The sequence below is a fragment of the Castor canadensis genome, chromosome 14 (genome assembly GCF_047511655.1).
Source record: "Castor canadensis chromosome 14, mCasCan1.hap1v2, whole genome shotgun sequence".
NCBI classification, from domain to species: domain Eukaryota; kingdom Metazoa; phylum Chordata; class Mammalia; order Rodentia; family Castoridae; genus Castor; species Castor canadensis.
The window spans coordinates 7,050,655-7,070,807 of record NC_133399.1 but is presented as its reverse complement, the minus strand read 5'-3'; the positions used below and the strand labels follow the sequence as shown (position 1 = coordinate 7,070,807).

The window sequence follows — 20,153 nt, the reverse complement described above, 5'->3', positions numbered from 1 at the left end:
CGACCAACCTATAGTAAACATTATACTAATTGGAGACCAAATGAAACCATTTTTGCTAAAGTTAGGAAAGACACAAGGACCTTCACTTTCCCCACTCCCTTCCAATATATTTTTGGAATTCATAGCCAGAGCAGTAAGACAGGAACAAGAAATAAAGGAATGCAAATAAGGGTGGAAGAAGTCAAACTATCCCAATTTAAAATGATATGATCTTATATCTAAAAGACCCTTATACTCCATCAAAAAGCTCTTAGAAATCATAAACTCTTTTGCTAAAGTAACAGGATCCAAAATTAATATACAGACGCTAATAGATTTTCTGTATACAAACATGATGAGACTGAGAAAGAAATCAGGGAAACATTCCCATTTAAAAAATGCCTCAAAATACCTGGGAAGAAATTTAATGAAGATAATAAAACACCTTTTTTAAAATTTTATTATTCATATGTGCATATAAGGATTGGGTCATTTCTCCCCCCTGCCCCCACCCCCTCCCTTACCACCCACTCCGCCCCCTTCCTCTCCCCCCACCCCCTCGATACCCAGCAGAAACTATTTTGCCCTTATTTCTAATTTTGTTGTAGAGAAAGTATAAGCAATAATAGGAAGGAACAAGGGTTTTTGCTGGTTGAGATAAGGATAGCTATACAGGGAGTTGACTCACATTAATTTCCTGTGCGTGTGTGTTACCTTCTAGGTTAATTCTTTTTGATCTCACCTTTTCTCTAGTTCCTGGTCCCCTTTTCCTATTGGCCTCAGTTGCTTTTAAGGTATCTGCTTTAGTTTCTCTGCATTAAGGGCAACAAATGCTAGCTGACTTTTTAGGTGTCTTACCTATCCTCACCCCTCCCTTGTGTGCTCTCGCTTTTATTATGTGCCCAAAGTCCAATCCTATTGTTGTGATAAAACACCTTTTCAATGAAAGCTGTAATTCACTGATGAAAGAAGTTGAAGAGACATCAGAAAATTGATCAGCATCTGATCAGAAATTCCATCAGTTTCACAAGATTGAAATATCTCCCACATTTGTGAATCAACAATATCAATATTGTGATGATTGCTGTACTGCTAAGTCACCTACATGTTCAATGTCAATCTACATATTCAATTCAAGCCCTATAAAAATTCCAAGGGCATACTTCACAGAGATACAAAAATCATTCCCAAAGATCACAAATAGCCAAAGAAATTCTGAGCAAAAAGTCCAGTGCTGGAGATATCACAATAACTGATCTCAATCTGTAGTACAGTTCCATAGCAATAAAAACAGAGAGGAAGACCAATGGAACAGAAGAGAAGACTCAGACAAAAAAAATCACACAGCTACCACCAAGTGATTTTTGACAAAGCAGCCCAAAATACATGATGGAGAAAACAGAGCCTCTTCAATAAATGTTTCTGAGAAAACTGGATATCTACATGTAAAAGACTGAAACTAGAACGCTGTCTTTCACCTTGTACAAATATCAAAGTAAAGTGCATCAAAGACCTCAGTACAACTACTGAAATTAGTAGGAAATACACTGGAGCATATAGGCATAGGCAATGGCTTCCTAAATAGAATGTGAATGGCTCAGCAATTAAGAGAAAGGATGAACAAATGGCACTGCATCAAGATAAAACTCTTCTGCACAGTAAAAATACAGTCACTAGACTCAAAAGACAGCTCATAGAATGGGAGAAAATCTTTGCCTGGTATTCATCCAATAAGAGACTAATATCCGTAATCTACAGGAAGCTCAAGAAACTTAACCCTGAGTGAATCAACATCCCAATGAAGAAGTGGGCACATGCGTTAAATAGGGAAATCTCAAAAGAGGTAATAATGGCCAATAGGTACATGAAGAAGTGTTGAACTTCCCTGGCCATTAAAGAAATTCAAATTAAAAGTACACTAAGATTTCATCTCACCCAGGATAGAATGGCGATCTTAATGAACAGAAACACCAACAAAAGCCAGTGAGGATTCAGGGAAACAGGAGCCCTTATACACTGTTGAGGGGAATGTAAACTAGTACAGCCATTCCATATATACAGTGGAGTTTTATTCAGCAATAAGGAAGAATGGAACTATGTGGTTTGAATGTAAATGGATGCAATTGGAGGACCTCATGTTTTCTCTCATGCTTGAAAAATATATCCAACAGATAAATACATACATGAAACAAGAGTGGTCATGTTCCCATTCACATGAATAACATGTTTATAATAGTGGAACCACTCTATGGAACCTGGGGTAAGAAGGAAAGTAAAAGAGAATGATAGAAAGTCAAAAATATCAAGACACATTATACCTGTGCAGATGGAGGATATAACACTATGTATTGAAAACTGTTGAATAATGGAGGATTGGAGGGAGCAGTAAGGGAGAGTAATAGATGGGATTGAACTGACCCAAGTAAAGTATATTCACATCAGTGATAAATAGAGAAACCTTGTTGAATAACGTCTTTGAAATTAATAATGGAAGGCAGGAATGAAAATAAATACAATGTGTGGGTTTGTACTTTTGGGAGGGGCAGGGTGAAAGAAGGAGATGAAGGTGATTAAAAATGCTGAAGGCATTTATTTGCATATATGGAATAGAATGATAAAACCTCTTGCAATTGCTTTAAGTGGAGTTGTTATGGGGTTGCAGGAGGGAGATGATGAGGTCAATTTAAACAATGTACAATGTAAGGCTATTCAGAATTGTCACAATGAATTTAGGTACAGTAAATACATGACACAAAATGGAAAAAAAAACATGCAACTGAATTTCAATGAGTAAACTCCTTTCCTTACACTGGACATCAGTGACTTTAACAATTGTACAAAATAGAAATGCCTGTCATCGCAATACAGTGTTTAACATAGACCTTATGTCTTCCCATTTAAAATGCTTTCTCATTGTGAGGTGAAATTAATCAATATGTTACTTCAAAATATCTTTCCATACAATGAAATGCACCAAAAACTGTTGGCTAATACAGGGTATGAGAAAAAAGGGTATGGAAAAGTAAAGAGAGGGTGGTTAGAGTGATTAAAGTACAATATATTTACAGGTAAAATACCAAGGCAAAACCCTAGTCAAAAATAAGCAGACACTTAAACAATAAAGGAAAGGAATATAAAACAAGTCATGTTCAGGGGAGGGAAGTATCAGAAGGGGGAGTGTAAATAATAGGGTGAAGGGGGTGAAAATAGTTGATGTATTTTTTATTAATGTGAGAATATAGAATATTGAAACCTGTCAAATTTATTTTAAGAAGGGGGAGGGAGAAGAGAGTAATAATATAGAGAAGGAACCGAACTGAATTACATTGTATGCCTATAGGTAAATGTCACAACAAAACCTCCCTATAGAAATATTATATACTAATAAAATGTTGAAAAAAAGAGAAAAGAAGCCAATCTTTCCATGTAGATTTCAACTGGAGATGTCTATATAATAGTCTGCATTCCAAAGTGACAACTGTAGCTACTGTGTATACCAAATGAATAAGAAAATGGATTCCTAATGATGAGAAGAATGGCTAATGATCAGCTATGATACACAATAGTCTGTTAAACCTGCATAATCAGGAAAAGCAGTTAGCATAGTGATGTCTGAGGAACAATGAGTATTCTAGAGCAGTGCTGTGCTCTTATGATTTTCTTTAGGGCAAAATTATGTGAACAGTCTTAGTTATCAAGTATAATTTTTCCCATAGGAGGAATACACCACATCACAAGATTATGATTTTTAGAATCAAGAAAAGAAAACCACCACTTTGGTCTATGGTATTGCAGAAGAGATTATTCAGAAGAATTCCATGTTGACCATGAGACAAATGGGAATTTCCAATATTTCCAGTTCTTGGTAGAAAAAAGCTTTGAGGAAACATCAAATTGATAAAGTAAACACTGGTTCAACATCAGTGGAAGCAGAGCCTTGATAAACTGGGTAACATAAATTGAATACACAAGTTGAAATCAAATAAATAGAAAATTCTGAAAATCAAAGGATCAAGAAGTATTTCCACATTGGATCAGGTATTGTATTTTTAATTCTAAAACTTTTGGCTCTGTGCTCACTCTTTCAGTCCCCAGACAATGAGCACTTTGCTAGTTTCTCTCTCAAAGTGTCTTTTCAGAGCCCTCTTGATGTCCTTACTCCTCAGGCTGTAGATGAAGGGGTTCAGCATGGGGGTGACCACAGCGTACATCACTGAGGCTATTGCAATTGAATGTGAGCTTTTGGTCACAGCAGAACTGATGTACACTCCTAGGCCTGTGCAATAAAATAAGGAGACAACTGAGAGGTGAGATACACAGGTAGAAAATGCTTTGTGCTTCCCTTGAGCTGATGAGATTGCATGGATAGAGGAAATTATCTTGGAGTAAGTGTAAAGGATGCCACTGAGGGGACCAAGAGCAAAGAGCATAGCTGTCATATATATCACCATGTCATTAAGAAATATGTCAGAACAGGCAAGGTGAGCCAACTGATAAGGTTCACAGAAAAAGTGAGGGATTTCCACCTCCGTACAGAAGGACAGCCGCAATGCCACAAAGCTTTGTAATAGGGCATTCAGAGTACTTGTGACCCAGGACACAATAACCAGCAACACACAAAGCTGGCGTTTCATGATGACCATGTAGTACAGGGGATGACAGATGGCCACAAAACGGTCATAGGCCATCACAGCCAGGAGGAAGTCATCCAACCCTGCAAAAGTTGCAAAAAAATAAATCTGCATGATGCAACCTTCGTAAGTTATGACCTTGCTCTGTGTCTGGATATTCACCAACATCTTTGGGACAGTGGTAGATGTGAAGCAAATGTCGACAAAAGACAAGTTACAGAGGAAGAAGTACATTGGTGTGTGCAGAGGGGAGTTTGAGATTATGGCCAGGATGATGAGCAGGTTCCCAAACACAGTGACCAGGTACATGGAAAGGAAGATCCCATATATGAGACACTGAAGATCTTGTTGTTCTGAAAATCCCAGAAGAAGAAATTCTGAAATTTGGGTATAGTTTTGTGGTTCCATGAACCGTGTGACTACCAGAAAAGAGGAAAATAACATGACTATGTTTTGTACCTGTCCCTGTAAGACAGCTTTTGACATTTCTGATTACAAATTCCTCTCCATCTCTGCATTTTTTCTTTTTTTAATTGTTGTGCTGGTGGTAAAATTGTGACATTTATGAAAGTTCTTACAATATATAAAATATATACTTGAATTCACCCCCTATATCATTATCCTTTCTTAAATCTATTGGATTCAGTTTATAATAAGCAATTATTTTATGCACTTGAGAAATGTAAATTGAATTACAAACATATTTTTAGCATTTCCCAGAGAATAAGTAAAGGTTACTGAGAAATAAAAGTCTTTATGGACCTTTCATGGAAAAAGAATTCAAGTAAATAAAAGAATTAGTTAAAAAAAAGACATAGAAGAGGATTTGAATGTATTCAGTTTAAATAAATGATACATGTTTGAGGGAATAGCTAGATTTGAACATTATATAATGTTTAGAGTTAGCCAAATTATCACATTACATCTAATACATATCATTTTTATATATCAGTTAAAAATGAAGAGAAATTATCAATCTATGAGATGGTAATAATTAGTATGAATAAAGAGTGGGCAAGAGAAGGAAGAGATGATGGATGTGCTTTGACAGGCTCCAGGACAGCCAGGTAAGCAAGATAACATTGAAGAGGCTTTAAGGAATTGAGATGGAGCCACACAGTTACCTGCAGATGCCTGTGGCTGGCAGGAGGCATGAGCAATGTAAAGATCCTGAGGTCAGCACGTTTATGAAATAACAAATTTCAAAATAAGGCACTGTGGCAACCACCATGAGCATGAGGGAGATGATGAAGACATCCCATCCAGGAATGTTGAGGAAGGAAGTGACCTCCATGAAGATGCTGAAATTTTAAGATTTCCAGATGTAGGGAGCCATTCATTTCCATGTTGTCCTTTATGACTTGTTTTAAGCAGCTATATTGAGATGTGACCCACGTACCAAGAACTGCACATGTGTAATGTGTACAATGACATTAATGAGTTCATATGCACACTCTGGTCACACAATCCATGTGACAGACATGACAATCACAAGTAAGAGAGGACTGGTGCCCTGTTATTTTTTGTTTTTGTCTTACTGTTTTTCTGCAATAACACACTTAAGATGATATCAATCCCCATAAAATTTTTTCTTTCTACTTATATTACTTTCAATTTGCTTTGCTTTTGATTTGGTTTTTGACAGAGTCTTGCAGGTAATGCAGGCTAACCTTGAACTCACTTTGCTTCTGGCTCAGCCACCTGAGTGTTAGCTTTACAGATGTGCCTCGCCACTCCTAACTTGGCAAACAATTTAAAGTGAACAATATCCTAGTGTTGGAACTAGGTGCTACGCTGTATAGCACAGTTCCAAAAATTAATCTACGTTACAACTATAACTTTATATCCATTGAGAAATAACTCCACATTTCCCTCTAATTCTCCACCAACACCATCATTCTATTCTATGCATATATATTTCAGATTGGAGGAGAAAACTCATGTACAAAGCTTCAGGCAAAATTTTGATGTCAGATGTGTCCTGTGGATCACAGATGATCCATCCTTATTTCCCCCTGTGGTTTAGCCTTCAGGTGTCTGTACTGTAAGAGTAACAACTGGGCTAGAGAATAATTCAACAATAAAAATTACAGGCAAACATCCTTGATGAATACAGCTGGAACAGTGTTCAACAAAATACTAGCAAGATGAAATCAACAGCACATTTGAAGTATTATTGCCATTTTAGAACAGGTGATCTGAGGCCCCAGTACTCTGAGCATGGCTCTGTAAGATTCTGTGCCTGTCAGGACAATCTGCCTTCTGTCTTCATGTGATTAACTGTGGGGTTACTGCACCATGCACTCATTTACATCATTGTATTGCATTTGCCAAGATAACATGGGATCAACTTGAGCAGAGATCTTAAGTGCTCTGCTTCTTTTATGTTTTCCCAAAGATTAAAATAACTAAAACAATTAGGAAATTTAGTTTGTGATGTAAAGAAAATGATCAGGCAAGTAAATGGCTTCAAAGCAATTACATTTAAAAATGCAAATAATATCTCAATGAAAAATCTGAAGTAAATCAGTTTAATGAAAGAAGATGTGTTCTTAATTTAAGACTTAATTGACAAAACTTGGAAATAAAATTTGAAAAAATACTCTTCTTAGCGACAGTGGATGAAGCATTCTCTAAGTTATAATTTCACTCTGTATAAACACAAAGTGACTCACATATGCTTCTGACACTGGACACAGTTCCAGGTAACAGAAATGAAATTAAGTGAAATCTCGATTACAATGTCCACAGCTCCCTTCCTGCGTTCTCGTCATGACTTGAGCTAAGGCAATACATGTGTTATTACATTTATGATTATGCTCAAATATGCTACATGTTAAAGATTAAGCAAAATATACCCTCAATTCATTGCACATCCCTCCACACCTAAAACTAATTTTCCTTTGTGCTCATTCAAACATCCTTTGATATATTCTATCTTCATTAGAAATACTTTACACCACTTCTTCATTCAGTGTCCAGCTGGGCTCCCAGTCCGATCAGATAATGTCTATGATTTGTGCATTGCAGAGTCTAAAAACCACTTCTCTTTTAAACATCTTAAGATATTAAGAATATCAAGTGAGGTAACACATGAAGTGATCTCTAAGTTCTGGGCTAGGCTGACTTGGTTCTCAGGTGACACCAGGTAAATTTTGTAAGGTCCATCCAGGTTGTACCTTTCCCTCAGGACACACTGGGAGGGTGGGCTCAGACTCACCTGGATGGGGTCTCTCAGAAGGGGGTCACCCTTGTGGATGACAGGGATCATCCCTGGATGGTGGATGATGGAGACTGAAGCTCTGTCCCAAACAAGACAGCAGGAAGGAGTGAAACATTAGTCCTCTACCCAAACTTAGGGATCTTAGGACTTCAAAAGGGACAACTGTGTCTTGTTCTAGCTGATCCTGAACCTTGAGGGAAAATGTCAGGATGTATTTCTAGCTCCCTCTCTTCTCATTAGGTACATTTCCTCTCATGACTCCAATCACTCAGCACCTGATTTCCCTGAAGGACATTGGTCTGAGAAGAAAAGAAAAATTTCCTGCTTATTCTGTATTCCCAAGAGACCTAGTAGGAATTAGGGGAATGAAGTCTTTATTACATTTTCTCCCTGACGTCTCTGCCTTACAGCAACTAATGTTTTTAACACATATTTTTCTTTTTCTTTGGCACTTTTCCTAGTGCTTTTATTAAATTTTATTAGTATATAATAGTTGTACAAGATGATTCATTGTGTTATTTGCATCTGTGATTAAAATATATCATATATTTATTTTCAATGGTAGAGTTTGATCTCAGGGCCACCAGCACTTTTTATGGTGGGTTTTCATTTACTATTTGCCCTGGGTGGGCTTTAAACTGCCATCCTCCTGATGTCTCCCTCCTAAGTAGTTATGATTCAGTTGTGAGCCACCAGTGCCAGGCTTACTATGTGTCTTATTTAGCATTACCCCTATCTTAATTAGATTTACCCCTTCCATCATTCACCACATCCCCAATTCCTAGAACATTTTTCCTTGTTCTAATTTGATACACATATAGAAATACATCCACCATATGAATACTCCTTCATTTTCTCTTCACTCTCTGCCCTGCCTCTGGCTACCAAACCTGTAAAACCTGTTTCATTTTTTTGTTCTTCAGTTTTTTTACATTGTATATTGATTGCTCAAGGAGGTTTTGCCTTGGCATTTCTCACACATATTACACTTTACTCTGATTAACCCCCACTGTTACTTACTGTTTCTCTGTTGCCTTGCTCCCCCATTAAACAAAACCTCACTATGCATCTCATTGTACTTTCTTCAAACACTCATGCAGTATTTTTAATGTTATTCATTCTTTATCATCTTTTTCGTCTCTTGCCTCCACTAATACAATCATGCCCTCTCTCTCTCTCTCTCTCTCTCTCTCTCTCTCTCTCTCTCTCTCTCTCTCTCACTGTGAAGAAACTACTACAAGGTGAGAGACTGGGAACTAGTTTCAATCTTCTCCAGGTTTTCCTAGCACCATTTGAGTTTATCTTTTCTCCAACCCATATTTTGGGTTCCTTTGTTGAAAACGAGATGGTGTTAGCTGTGTGGATTTGTCTTTGGATCTTCTACTGTTTTCTATTGTTCTTCATGTCTGTTTTCATGCCAGCAATACACTGTTTTTATTGCTATTGCTCTGTAGCATAGTTTGAAGCCTAGAATTGTGATACCTCCAGTGTGACTCTTTTTGTTCACAATTACTTTGTCTAGTCAAGGTCCATTTTGCATCCATATGAACTTTAAGGTTGATTTTTCTCACTCAGTGAAAAACATCGTTAGAATTTTGATGCTGATTGCTTTGAACATATAAATTGCTTAGGGAGGATTGTCATTGTCACATTAATGATTCTGTTGATCCATGAACATGGAATATCCCATTAATTTCTTTATTTAGTGATTTATAATTTTTATTGTATACGTCATTCATTTCCTTTGTTAAATTTGTTCTTGGTTATTCATATTTTTTGAAGCTATAATGAATTCATTATATTCATATTTTTTGAAGCTATAATGAATGGTATTGTTTTCCTGGTTTCTTTCTCAGGCTGTAGATTGAGTATAGAAATGCAACTGATATTTGTGTATTGATTTAGGATCCTGCCTCTTTGCTAAATGTGTTTATGAGATTCAAGAAGGTTTGTTAGAGTGTTTAGGTATAAGTTTATGTCTTCTGAAAATAGGGAAAATTTGAGATTTCCTTTCCTATATGAATGCGCTTTATTTCTTTCTCCTGTCTTATTGCTCTGGCTAGAAATTCCAGTACTATATTGAATAAGAGTTGTAAGAGTGGACACCTTTTTCTCATTCCTGATTTTAGAGGAAATAGTTTCATTTTTCCCCATTTAGTGTGATGCTGTCTATAAGCTTGTTTTATATAGCTTTTACAAAATTAAGGAATGTGCCTTCTATTCCTCATTATCCTTTTATCACAAAAGCATGTTGAATTTTGCCCAAGGCTTTTCCTGATATATTGACATGGTTATATGGTTTGGCTTTTGATTTTCATTTTATGTATCATAATGTTTATATATTTGCATATGTTTTACCATCCTTGCTTCCCTATAATGAAACTCATTTGATAGTGGTGTTTGATCTTTCTGATGCACTGTCAGATTCTGTTAGAAAGTATTTTATTGAGGATTTTTGCATCTATGTTCATCAGAGATATTGGCCAATAACTATTTTTGAGGGGTCTTTTCTTGCTTTTAGTGTTAACATAATACTGTCTTCATAGAATGATTTTAGTAGTATTTCTTCCTTTTGTATTTTGTGGGACAGATTGAAGAATCTTAGTGTTAGTGCTTCTTTAACAATCTGAGATTTCTTTGTGATTTCAGCAATGAATCCATAAGGTTCTGAACTTTTATTTGTTGGGAGAGTCTTTATTACTGCTTTAAATTCATTGTTTGATGCAGGTATCTTAGGTGTTTTATAGCCTCTTGGTTAAGTTTTGGTTGGTCCAATGCATGCAGAAATTTATCCATTTCTTTATGAATTTCCAGTTGAGTGTAAGTTTTCAAGATATTCTCTAGTGAGTGGTTTTCTGGATTTCATTGGCATATATTTATATACACCTTTGCATCTCTATATTATTAATTCAGGACTATTCCGTCCTTTTAGTAGAATGGCTACGGATTTATTAATTTTATTTATTTTTCAAAGAACCGATTTTTTGTCTCTTTTTTTCTTTTTTGGTTCTCTATTTCATTAATTTTTACCCCAATTATTATCGTATCTTCTGCTTATGCTAGTTTGCATTTAGCTTGTTTTTGGTTTTTTTAAATAGGACCTTGAGAATGTAGTATCAGGTCACTTATCTGAGATTTCTTTGTGATTTCAGTGCAGGCACTCATAAATATAAACTTTCCCCTTAGCACTACCTTTGCTGCATCACATAGGTTCTGGTAGTTTGTGTTTTCATTTCCCTTTGAATATTGGGATTTCTTTCCTAATTTCTGAAATTTCCCATTGATTGTTCCAAAGAGTGCTGTTCAATCTCCATTAATATGAATGGTTTTCATGATTTTCCTTCTATTAATTTCTAATTTTATTCCATTCTTGTCTGTTAGAATATAGGGGATTATTTTGATTATTTTGTATTTTTTGAGATTTTCTTTATGACCTTGGATGCTTGTGATCTATTTTGGGGAAGGTTCCAGGGGCTTCTGAGAAAAATGTGTGTAATACTCTGCTGTTGGATGGAATATTCTAGAAATCCCTGTTCATTCATGTTATTGTTCAATTCTAAGATATGTTTCTTAATTTTGTGTCTGAATATTCTGTCTGTTGATGAGAGTGAGGTGTTAAGATCACTCACTATTTTTCTGTCTGGACCTATCTGTTCCTTTAAGCTCAGAACTGTTTGTTTTATGAATGTGCGAGCACTGGTGTTTAGTGCATGTATCTTTAAAATTGTAATATCTTCTTTCTGAATTGTACCCTTTATATGTAGTGACTGTCTTTATCTCTTCTGACTGATTTTGAGAAAAATCTGCATTGTACTTCTGCATGGTTTTGGTTTCTACATGTCTGGTAATTTTTTCCCAACCTTTAACGTTTAGTTTGTGTGTGTTTTGGCTGTGAGGTGTGTTTCTTGTAGACAACAGGCTGTTGGATCTTGATCTTTGATCAATTAGACAAACTGTGTCTTGTGATTGGAGAGTTAAGTCCATTTATATTTATGGCTATGATTGAGAGGTGTTTACTGATTCCTGTGTTTCTGTTGCTTTTTTTTCCCATTGAGTTTTGAGTTGTTTATTCTTTACTTTTGGCTTTGCTCATCTTTGGGTTTAACTGGTCTCCTGAGGTGATCATACTTGTTACTTTCCTAACTCTCATAGGTTCATTAATTCCCTTTTTGAATTTTATTCTTTCCTACCCTTTTGTGTTTGTGATTACTTTTGACCATCTTATATGTGAATTATTCCAATAACTTTTTTTAATGCAGGTTTGGTGGACATGAAGCACATTAGATTATCCTTACCTTGGAAATTCCTTATTTTTCCATCAAGATTAAAGGACTTCTTTGCTGGATATTTTACTCTTGTTCAGCGTTATTCTCTTTCAAAGCTTGAATTATATTGTGACATTTTTCCTTTCTTTAGGGTTTGTGCAGAAAGATCTGGGGTGATTTTTATGTTTTTACCTTTGTATGTAAGCTGGCATTAGTCTCTTGTAGTCTTCAGTATCCTTCCTTTGTTCTGAAATTTTGGCATTTTAATTATTACATGATATAGTGTTCTTTTCTGGTCAGGTCTATTTGTTGTTCAAAATGCCTCCTGTTCACTCACATCTGCATTGTTACATAGATAAGTACAAGTTTCTGCTGTGATTTCATTGAATACTTTTTCTATGTCTGTAGTTTGTATTTTGGCTAATTCTTCCATCCTGTGATTTTTTTATGTATGGCCTTTGGATTATTTACCAGATTTGGTGTATGTTATATTTCTGCACATTCATTTTTTGTGATTATTCCTGTGCATGCAATAACACCTTAATCTTGTCTTCTATCTCTGATATTTTCAATTCTACTTGATTTTGTCTGCTGATAATATTATGTACTGTGTTTTGTATTGATTTACTGCAGTATTCATTTGTAAATTTCTACTTAGTTATTTCCATTTACTTGCTGAATTTCCCTTACATGTTTCTGACATTCTTATCTAGGTCTTGAATTGATTTTTTAGCTTCTTTTTTTGGTGGCACTGGGATTTGATTTTGGGGTCCAGTGTTTGCTATGCAGACTCTTTACCACTTGAGCCACTCTGAAAGCTAATTTCCTATTTTCATTTTTCTATTAGAATCCTTATGGACAAGATCACTCAACATTTTAGCAGTAGGTTTATGAATTCTCTCTCAGACATTGTTTGGTCCTTTCTTTACCCTAGGATTCTGAAGTTGAGTTGTTGTGGTGGTAGTTTAGAGGTGAGAAATTGCCTTAGTATTTCAGACTTAAATTTCTCTGCTGTGGTTTACTCACCTGTTGGTCTAAGTTTCCTTTTGCTTCCTTGTTTATGCAGATAACTTACTGCAAAAATCAAGGTTAAAAATTCAGCAATAAATGAAGTGTTTATATGAGTAAGAAACAGTTGGAACCCTTATCTTTCTTACCACTAAGGTTGCATGAGAGCAAAACTGTTGTTTGTAGGGTGATGATTTGAGGCTTAACCCAAGTTGAAAAGGAGAAAGACTGGAAATGGAGTATTACAGGGTTTGGACACAGGGAAGAGAAGGGATTGGGACCAATGGAAAAAAAGTGAGGTAGGAGATAATACTATGAGAGGTCTCTCTCTCTCTCTCTCTCTCTCTCTCTCTCTCTCTCTATATATATATATATATATATATAGACAGTTGTTTGGGGAATAAGGAGAAAAACAAGAAAAAGGAATAAAAAATTTCAACAATTAGAAAGCAAATTAACAAAAGAAAAGATAGAATGTGTAAAAGGAAAAGGAAAGAAAGAGGAGAGAAAAAGACAAATGAAAACAAATCAGATAATAGGAAAAAGAAGACAAGGAAACATCTGCCCACCTCCTGCCACACACACACAAAAACAAACAACAATCAAAAACTTCTTTTGGTTCTTGTTGGAGAGAAGTGTTGTTGTAATCCCTAGCATTTGTCAACGTTAGTCTTTCTTGCTTTGATTGTTAATCGGAAAAGCTCCAGGAGGTTGGAGTTGCACATGTAGCATAGGGTGTAGCAGGGGTCTTACGGTAGAGCAGTTGAGATGGAGTGATTGACATATTCCAGACCAATTCTCTTAAAGAGCTTTGCCTTCTGACTTGCTTTTGTTCTATGTAGCCTCTGAAGATAGGAGGTGGTGAGAATTCTTGTTGAAATGTGGATAGATCTGAGCAGGCAGCGCTGCTCATTTTACGAGTTAGGTACAGGTAGTTTGAAAAGACAGGACCACCAACCTCTGTGATTTTCCTGTTTCTCAAATTGCCCCAGTCAAAATATCACTTTCTCTCTCTGTCTCCTTCTGGTGGTAGTACCCCACAAAGACACAGTGGTTCCAAGTCCTGGAACTCCCCAGTCTGTGACCTTTAAAATCTATGAGTTGACTGAATTAGAAGCTCATTTCTTCTACTTGTTTGCTGTCGAGTAGCTGGTCTAACCTGAGCTCTCAGAAGTGGGGGCTTGGTGTTTTGTTTTGTTTTTTAACTGACCGTATTTGATGAAACCATTGTGGAAGTACTGGATAGGTCTGTCTTTCTTGGGATGTTTTTGCTGTTTTCTTTCCAGGAGCCCTGAGATTTCTCTGTCACACCATCTCTATCACTAAGTTTGCTTCTGGTAACAGATTCCCTCATTGACACTGTGGCGGGGTGTCCAAGAACTCTATAGGTTCTGATTTTTTTCAAGTCTCCTGATTTTCTCGGTGTCAAAACTCACCTACTTACAAGGAGCTTCAGATACCTAAGTGCTTTGCCAGCAGAGGTGCCTTGTTTAGCAAGTTTTATGCAAGCAGTTGGACTGAGTGGTCATTTCCCTAACCCAGCTCCCTTTAACTTCTCAGCTTGCTGCAAGTCAAAGCCTCTCTTTCTCAAGGTTCTGAAGATGTCCTGAGGATTAATTGCTCATCATTTTCAGGATCCACAAGTACCTCAGGAATGATCAAGATATCCTCTGTTCAGATGATGTCTTACCAGTGCTCTGGGTGGTATGAGCAATGAGGGTTTGCCTTGTATGAAGCTGCTCAGTCACACAGGGGACATGCCTGTCCTGTCATATCTCTGCATTGGGGAAGGAGATTGTAGGTGTGTAGCTATGTTCCAGATCTAAGTCTGCCAGTCTGTGAGAGCTGTTGACTTACTTTCCTTGAGGTGGAGGCTTCTGCTTCTCCACCTGGGGAAGCTGGGTTTGGAACTTGGACTGAAGGTGCAAATTGTTTCTTGATTCAGTCTGTTTCCTTTTTGATTTGCTGTGTTTTTCAGATATCCTGTTACTGTTTTGTGTTTCTCTGTGTACTTTCTTTTTTTGGCATTTCTATAAGTAGTCTCTTTTCATTATTCAAACGCTAATTCACCAGGTAAGATGGAGACAGCATCTACCCTTCTGCCATCTTGCTCCTGACCTCATGATGCCTTTTAACTCATTTTTTATTGATTTCTAGAATTTGCTGTTTTTATATACTGGTTCTTATAAGGACAAAAACATTTCGTGGTAATTTTAAGCAAACTATATACAATAGAGCAAAAACTCATGTTGGACAAAGAGAAAACGAACTCTGAGGCCAAGAAAAGTTAAAATATCCAAATCAAAACAGCACAAAAACACCTTGCTCTAATAGTTTCAAATGAATATTTTTAGAACTTTTAATTGTACATTTTTTAGCTTGAGAAAAAGTAGATTAATACAGAGGAGTAAGAATGACAGAGAGTGACTTATGTGCCCTTTATCCATCATCTACAAGGAAAAAAAAAAAAACAACCCAGCAAAGTCACACCTTGGATGATAACACAGGAAACAATGAAATGAATTCACATGACCATGAAACACCTGCCCAGCAATGCTCACTGTGGCAATTTTCACAATATCTGAGATCTATAGTCCACCCAAGTGCCATCATAGGATGAAGGGATAAAGCAAACATGGTGGATGGGATTCCAAGATGGCAGATAGAGAGAGGAAGCAGAAAGCGAGCCTCCAATAGTGAAATCTTGGAGAGACGCTGGAGACACATTTTGCAGGCATAATCACTGAGAAAAGGCATAACTTTGACCCCTCCACACCTCCAGATGGAGCAGAGAATCTCCACCTCACATTAAACAGAGAAACGAGGAGGGTCCCTGGGCAGCCAGTGGCCAGCTCCAAGATGGCATGGGAAGAAGGGGACCAGGTGAGCTTTGCGGTACCACGGTACTCCTACAGACAAAGCCTGGGCCAGAGCAGCAAAGCCCCCTGGACAGACCAACATATACCTGGATGAAAAAGAGAAACTGAGTAATAAGCAATAAGAACAATAAAGACACGCAGGAAAGAAGCTGGGGTGCCCTGAGCACTGAAGATTGGGGGAAGGAAATTCTTCCCGGGACTGTAAATAAACAAGCCAGATGGGCCAGAGAACCTGTGGCAGAGGTGGGGTGTGCGCCCAGCAACCAGGAGCGGGAAAGCTTGTGAGAGTGGCAAAGGGAGGAAAACTCCACAGGAGAGGAGGGAAGACCCACTTCCCATGTGAACTGTAAACAAACATGGTGGCTAGCAGGAGCAGCAGCACTGCCCAGTAATCAGGAGCAGGAAAGCTTGTGAAAGTGGCAGTGGGAGGAAAACTGTACAGAGAGGGGGAAGACCCACCTCCCACATGAACTGTAAATAAACACGCAGGCCTGACAACGCAGGTACAGTGTCACTTTTCACAGTGCTTGGAAAAGGGAAAGCCTGTAGAAGAGGCTCCCACACAGGAGAACTCTGAACAAACAAAGCCTGCAGGGCCAGGTGAGTGCTAAGCTCACCCCTGAGATCTGCATAAATAATGCCTCCAGCAACAACAGGTTGACAGCAGCAGGCAGGCAAGCCACAGTTGCAGATACCATTCTCAGAACTGTCTCCAGATTCTTTTTTTTCTTTTTCTCCCAACCTTTGATGAGAGCACAACCGAATTACACCTGCAAGCCAACACTAATGCTCCCTGTTTATACCTTTGAAACTTTCTTGTTTGAAACCTTGTTCTGCTTTCTCACTCTTGTCTGTGTATTTGTTTTCCCTTTTTCATTAACTTCTTGCTTTCCATCTCAGCTCACTCTTCCATTCTAAATATTACCATTATTATTATTACAAGCTAGAAAATACTTAATTGCACACAGTACGGGGACAGTAACAACACCAAAGACAATGACGGGATGACAGCAAAAACAGGGAAACCAGTTTCCCCACAGCAAAAAATTAGTACAGGAACAAGAGGGGAATGAAGAGAACAGAAACTCAGATCCAGACTCCAACAAAATGAAGATAAACTATGCCAAAGGACCCAATGAAGCCCACAAGAATAATTTAAAAGAAGACATACTACAAGTACTCAAGGAATTTTATAGAGATGATACTGGATAGTGTCAACCACAATGTACAGGAGACACTCAAGAAATTCCAAGACAACAAAAATAGAGAATTTGAAAAAGCAAAAGAAGAAATAAAGGAAACCATAGAAGCACTGTATTAACACCAAAGTGAAAGAGAGAACACAATGAATAAATGGATAAATGAACTCAGGACAAAAATAGACAACATTAAAAAGGAAACCACCCAGGATATGGAAAATCTCAGAAAAAAGAATGAAACAGAACTGCAAAACAAAACAGAAGGCCAATCCAGCAGAATAGAACAAACAGAAGACAGAATCTCAGAACTTGAAGATGAAATGGTAATTAAAGGAAAAACTGAAGAACAATTAATTAAACAACTCAAGACCTGTGAAAAGAAAATGCAAGAAATCACTGTCTCCATCAATAGACCAAACTTGAGAATCACGGGCATCGAAGAAGGAGAAGAGGTGCAAGCGAAGGGAATGCGTAATATATTCAACAAAATAATAATGGAAAATTTCCCAAATCTAGAGAAAGATACTCCCATACAGATGCAAGAGACCTCCAGGACACCAAACAGACCAGATCAAAATAGAACTACTCCACGACATATCATCATTAAAACAACAAGTTCAGAAACTAAGGAAAGAATATTGAAGGCTATAAGAGAGAAAAAACAAGTAACATACAAAGGTAAACCCATCAAAATCACAACAGACTTCACAACAGAAACATTAAAAGAAAGAAGAGCGTGGGGTGAGATCTTCCAGGCATTGAATGATAATAACTGCAACCCCAGGATACTCTATCCAACAAAACTATCACTCAAAATAGATGGAGCAGTAAAAGTCTTCCATGATAAGCAGAAACTAAAACAATATGTGACCACAAAGCCACCACTACAAAAGATTCTGCAAGGGATTCTGCACACAGAAAGTGAAACCCAACTTAATCATGAAAAGACAGGCAGCACCAAACCACAGGAAAAGAAAAAGCAAGACAGTAGAGAGTAACCTCAACTTAGGTACACACAATTAAACCTTCAAACAACTAAGACATTAATGGCAGGAAACAACACATACCTATCAGTACTAACGCTTAATGTTAACGCACTTAATTCCCCCATCAAATGGCACCGCATGACAAAATGGATTAAAAAGGAAGATCCAACAATTTGTTGCTTACAGGTGATCCATCTCACCAACAGAAATAAGCATATGCTTAGGATGAAAGGCTAGAAGCAGATTTACCAAACCAATGGCCCCCAAAAACAGGCAGGAGTAGCAATACTTATCTCTGACAAAGTAGACTTCAAACCTACATTGATCAAACGAGATAAAGAAGGACATTCCATACTAATAAAATGGGAAATAGACCAAAAGGAAATAATAATCATCAATCTGTATGCACCCAATGTCAATGCACCCAATTTCATCAAACATACCCTGAAAGACCTAAAAGCATATATAAATGCAAACACAGTGGTTGTGGGAGACTTTAAGACCCCATTATCATCAATAGATAGGTCATCCAAACAAGAAATCAATAAAGAAATTCAAGATCTAAAATATGCAATAGATCAAATGGACCTAATTGATGTCTACAGAACATTTCATCCAACTTCTACACAATATACATTCTTCTCAGCAGCCCATGGAACCTTCTCCAAAATAGACCATGTCATAGGGCACAAAGCAAGCCTCAGCATTTATAAGAAAATAGAAATAATACGTTGCATACTATCTGATCACAATGCAGTAAAAGTAGAACTCAACAACAAAGGTAAAGAAAAAAACATGCAAACAGCTGGAAACTAAATAACTCATTATTTAATGAAGAATGGATCATCAATGAAATAAAAGAGGAAACTAAAAAGTTCTTGGAAGACAATGAAAATGAAAACACAACCTACCAGAACCTATGGGACACAGCTAAGGCAGTCCTGAGAGGAAAGTTTATAGCCATGAGTGCATGTATTAAAAAGATTGAAAGATCCCAAATCAATGACCTAATGATATATCTCAAACTCCTAGAAAAACAAGAACAAGCAAATCCCAAAACGAATAGAAGGAGAGAAATAATACAAATAAGAGCTGAAATCAATGAAATAAAAACCAAAAAAAACCATACAAAGAATTAATGAAACAAAAAGTTGGTTCTTTGAAAAAATAAACAAGATCGATAGACCCATGGCAAATCTGACTAAAATGAGGAGAGAAAAAACCCAAACTAGTAGAATCAGGAATTCAAAAGGCAGATAACAACAAACTCCATGGAAGTCCAGGAAATCCTCAGAGACTACTTTGAGAACCTATACTCAAATAAATTTGAAAATCTAAAAGAAATGGACAGATTTCTAGATACATATGATCATCCAAAACTGAGCCAAGAGGAAATTAATCACCTGAATCAATGTATAACACAAAATGAAATTGAAGCAGCAATCAAGAGTCTCCCCAAAAAGAAAAGTCCAGGACCTGATGGATTCTCTGCTGAATTCTGTCAGACCTTTAAAGAAGAACTGATACCCACCCTCCTTAAACTGTTCCACGAAATAGAAAGGGAAGGAAAACTGCTGAACACATTTTATGAAGCCAGTATTACACTTATCCCAAAACCAGGCAAAGACACCTCCAAAAAGGAGAACTATAGGCCAATCTCCTTAATGAGCATTGACGCAAAAATCCTCAACAAAATAATGGCAAACCGAATTCAACAACACATCAAAAAGATTATTCACCACGAGCAAGTAGGCTTCATCCCAGGGATGCAAGGTTGGTTCAAAATACGAAAATCAATAAATGTAATAAATTTCATTAACAGAAAGAAAGACAAAAACCACTTGATCATCTCAATAGATGCAGAAAAAGCCTTTGATAAGATCCAACACCATTTTATGCTAAAAGCTCTACGAAAACTAGGAATAGAAGGAAAGCACCACAACATTATAATAGCTATATATGACAAACCTACAGCCAGCATTA

At 37.0% G+C, this 20,153-nt stretch overlaps 1 protein-coding gene across 1 annotated transcript; it reads right to left on the bottom strand.

The window, feature by feature from the left end:
• Window positions 1–4,055: 4,055 nt before the first annotated feature.
• On the bottom strand, window positions 4,056–5,018 carry LOC109676361 (olfactory receptor 7A17-like). Its single transcript, XM_020152796.2, has one exon. The coding sequence runs from the start codon at window positions 5,016–5,018 to the stop codon at window positions 4,056–4,058; it is 963 nt and encodes a 320-aa protein (XP_020008385.1).
• Between the last annotated feature and the right edge of the window lie 15,135 nt (window positions 5,019–20,153).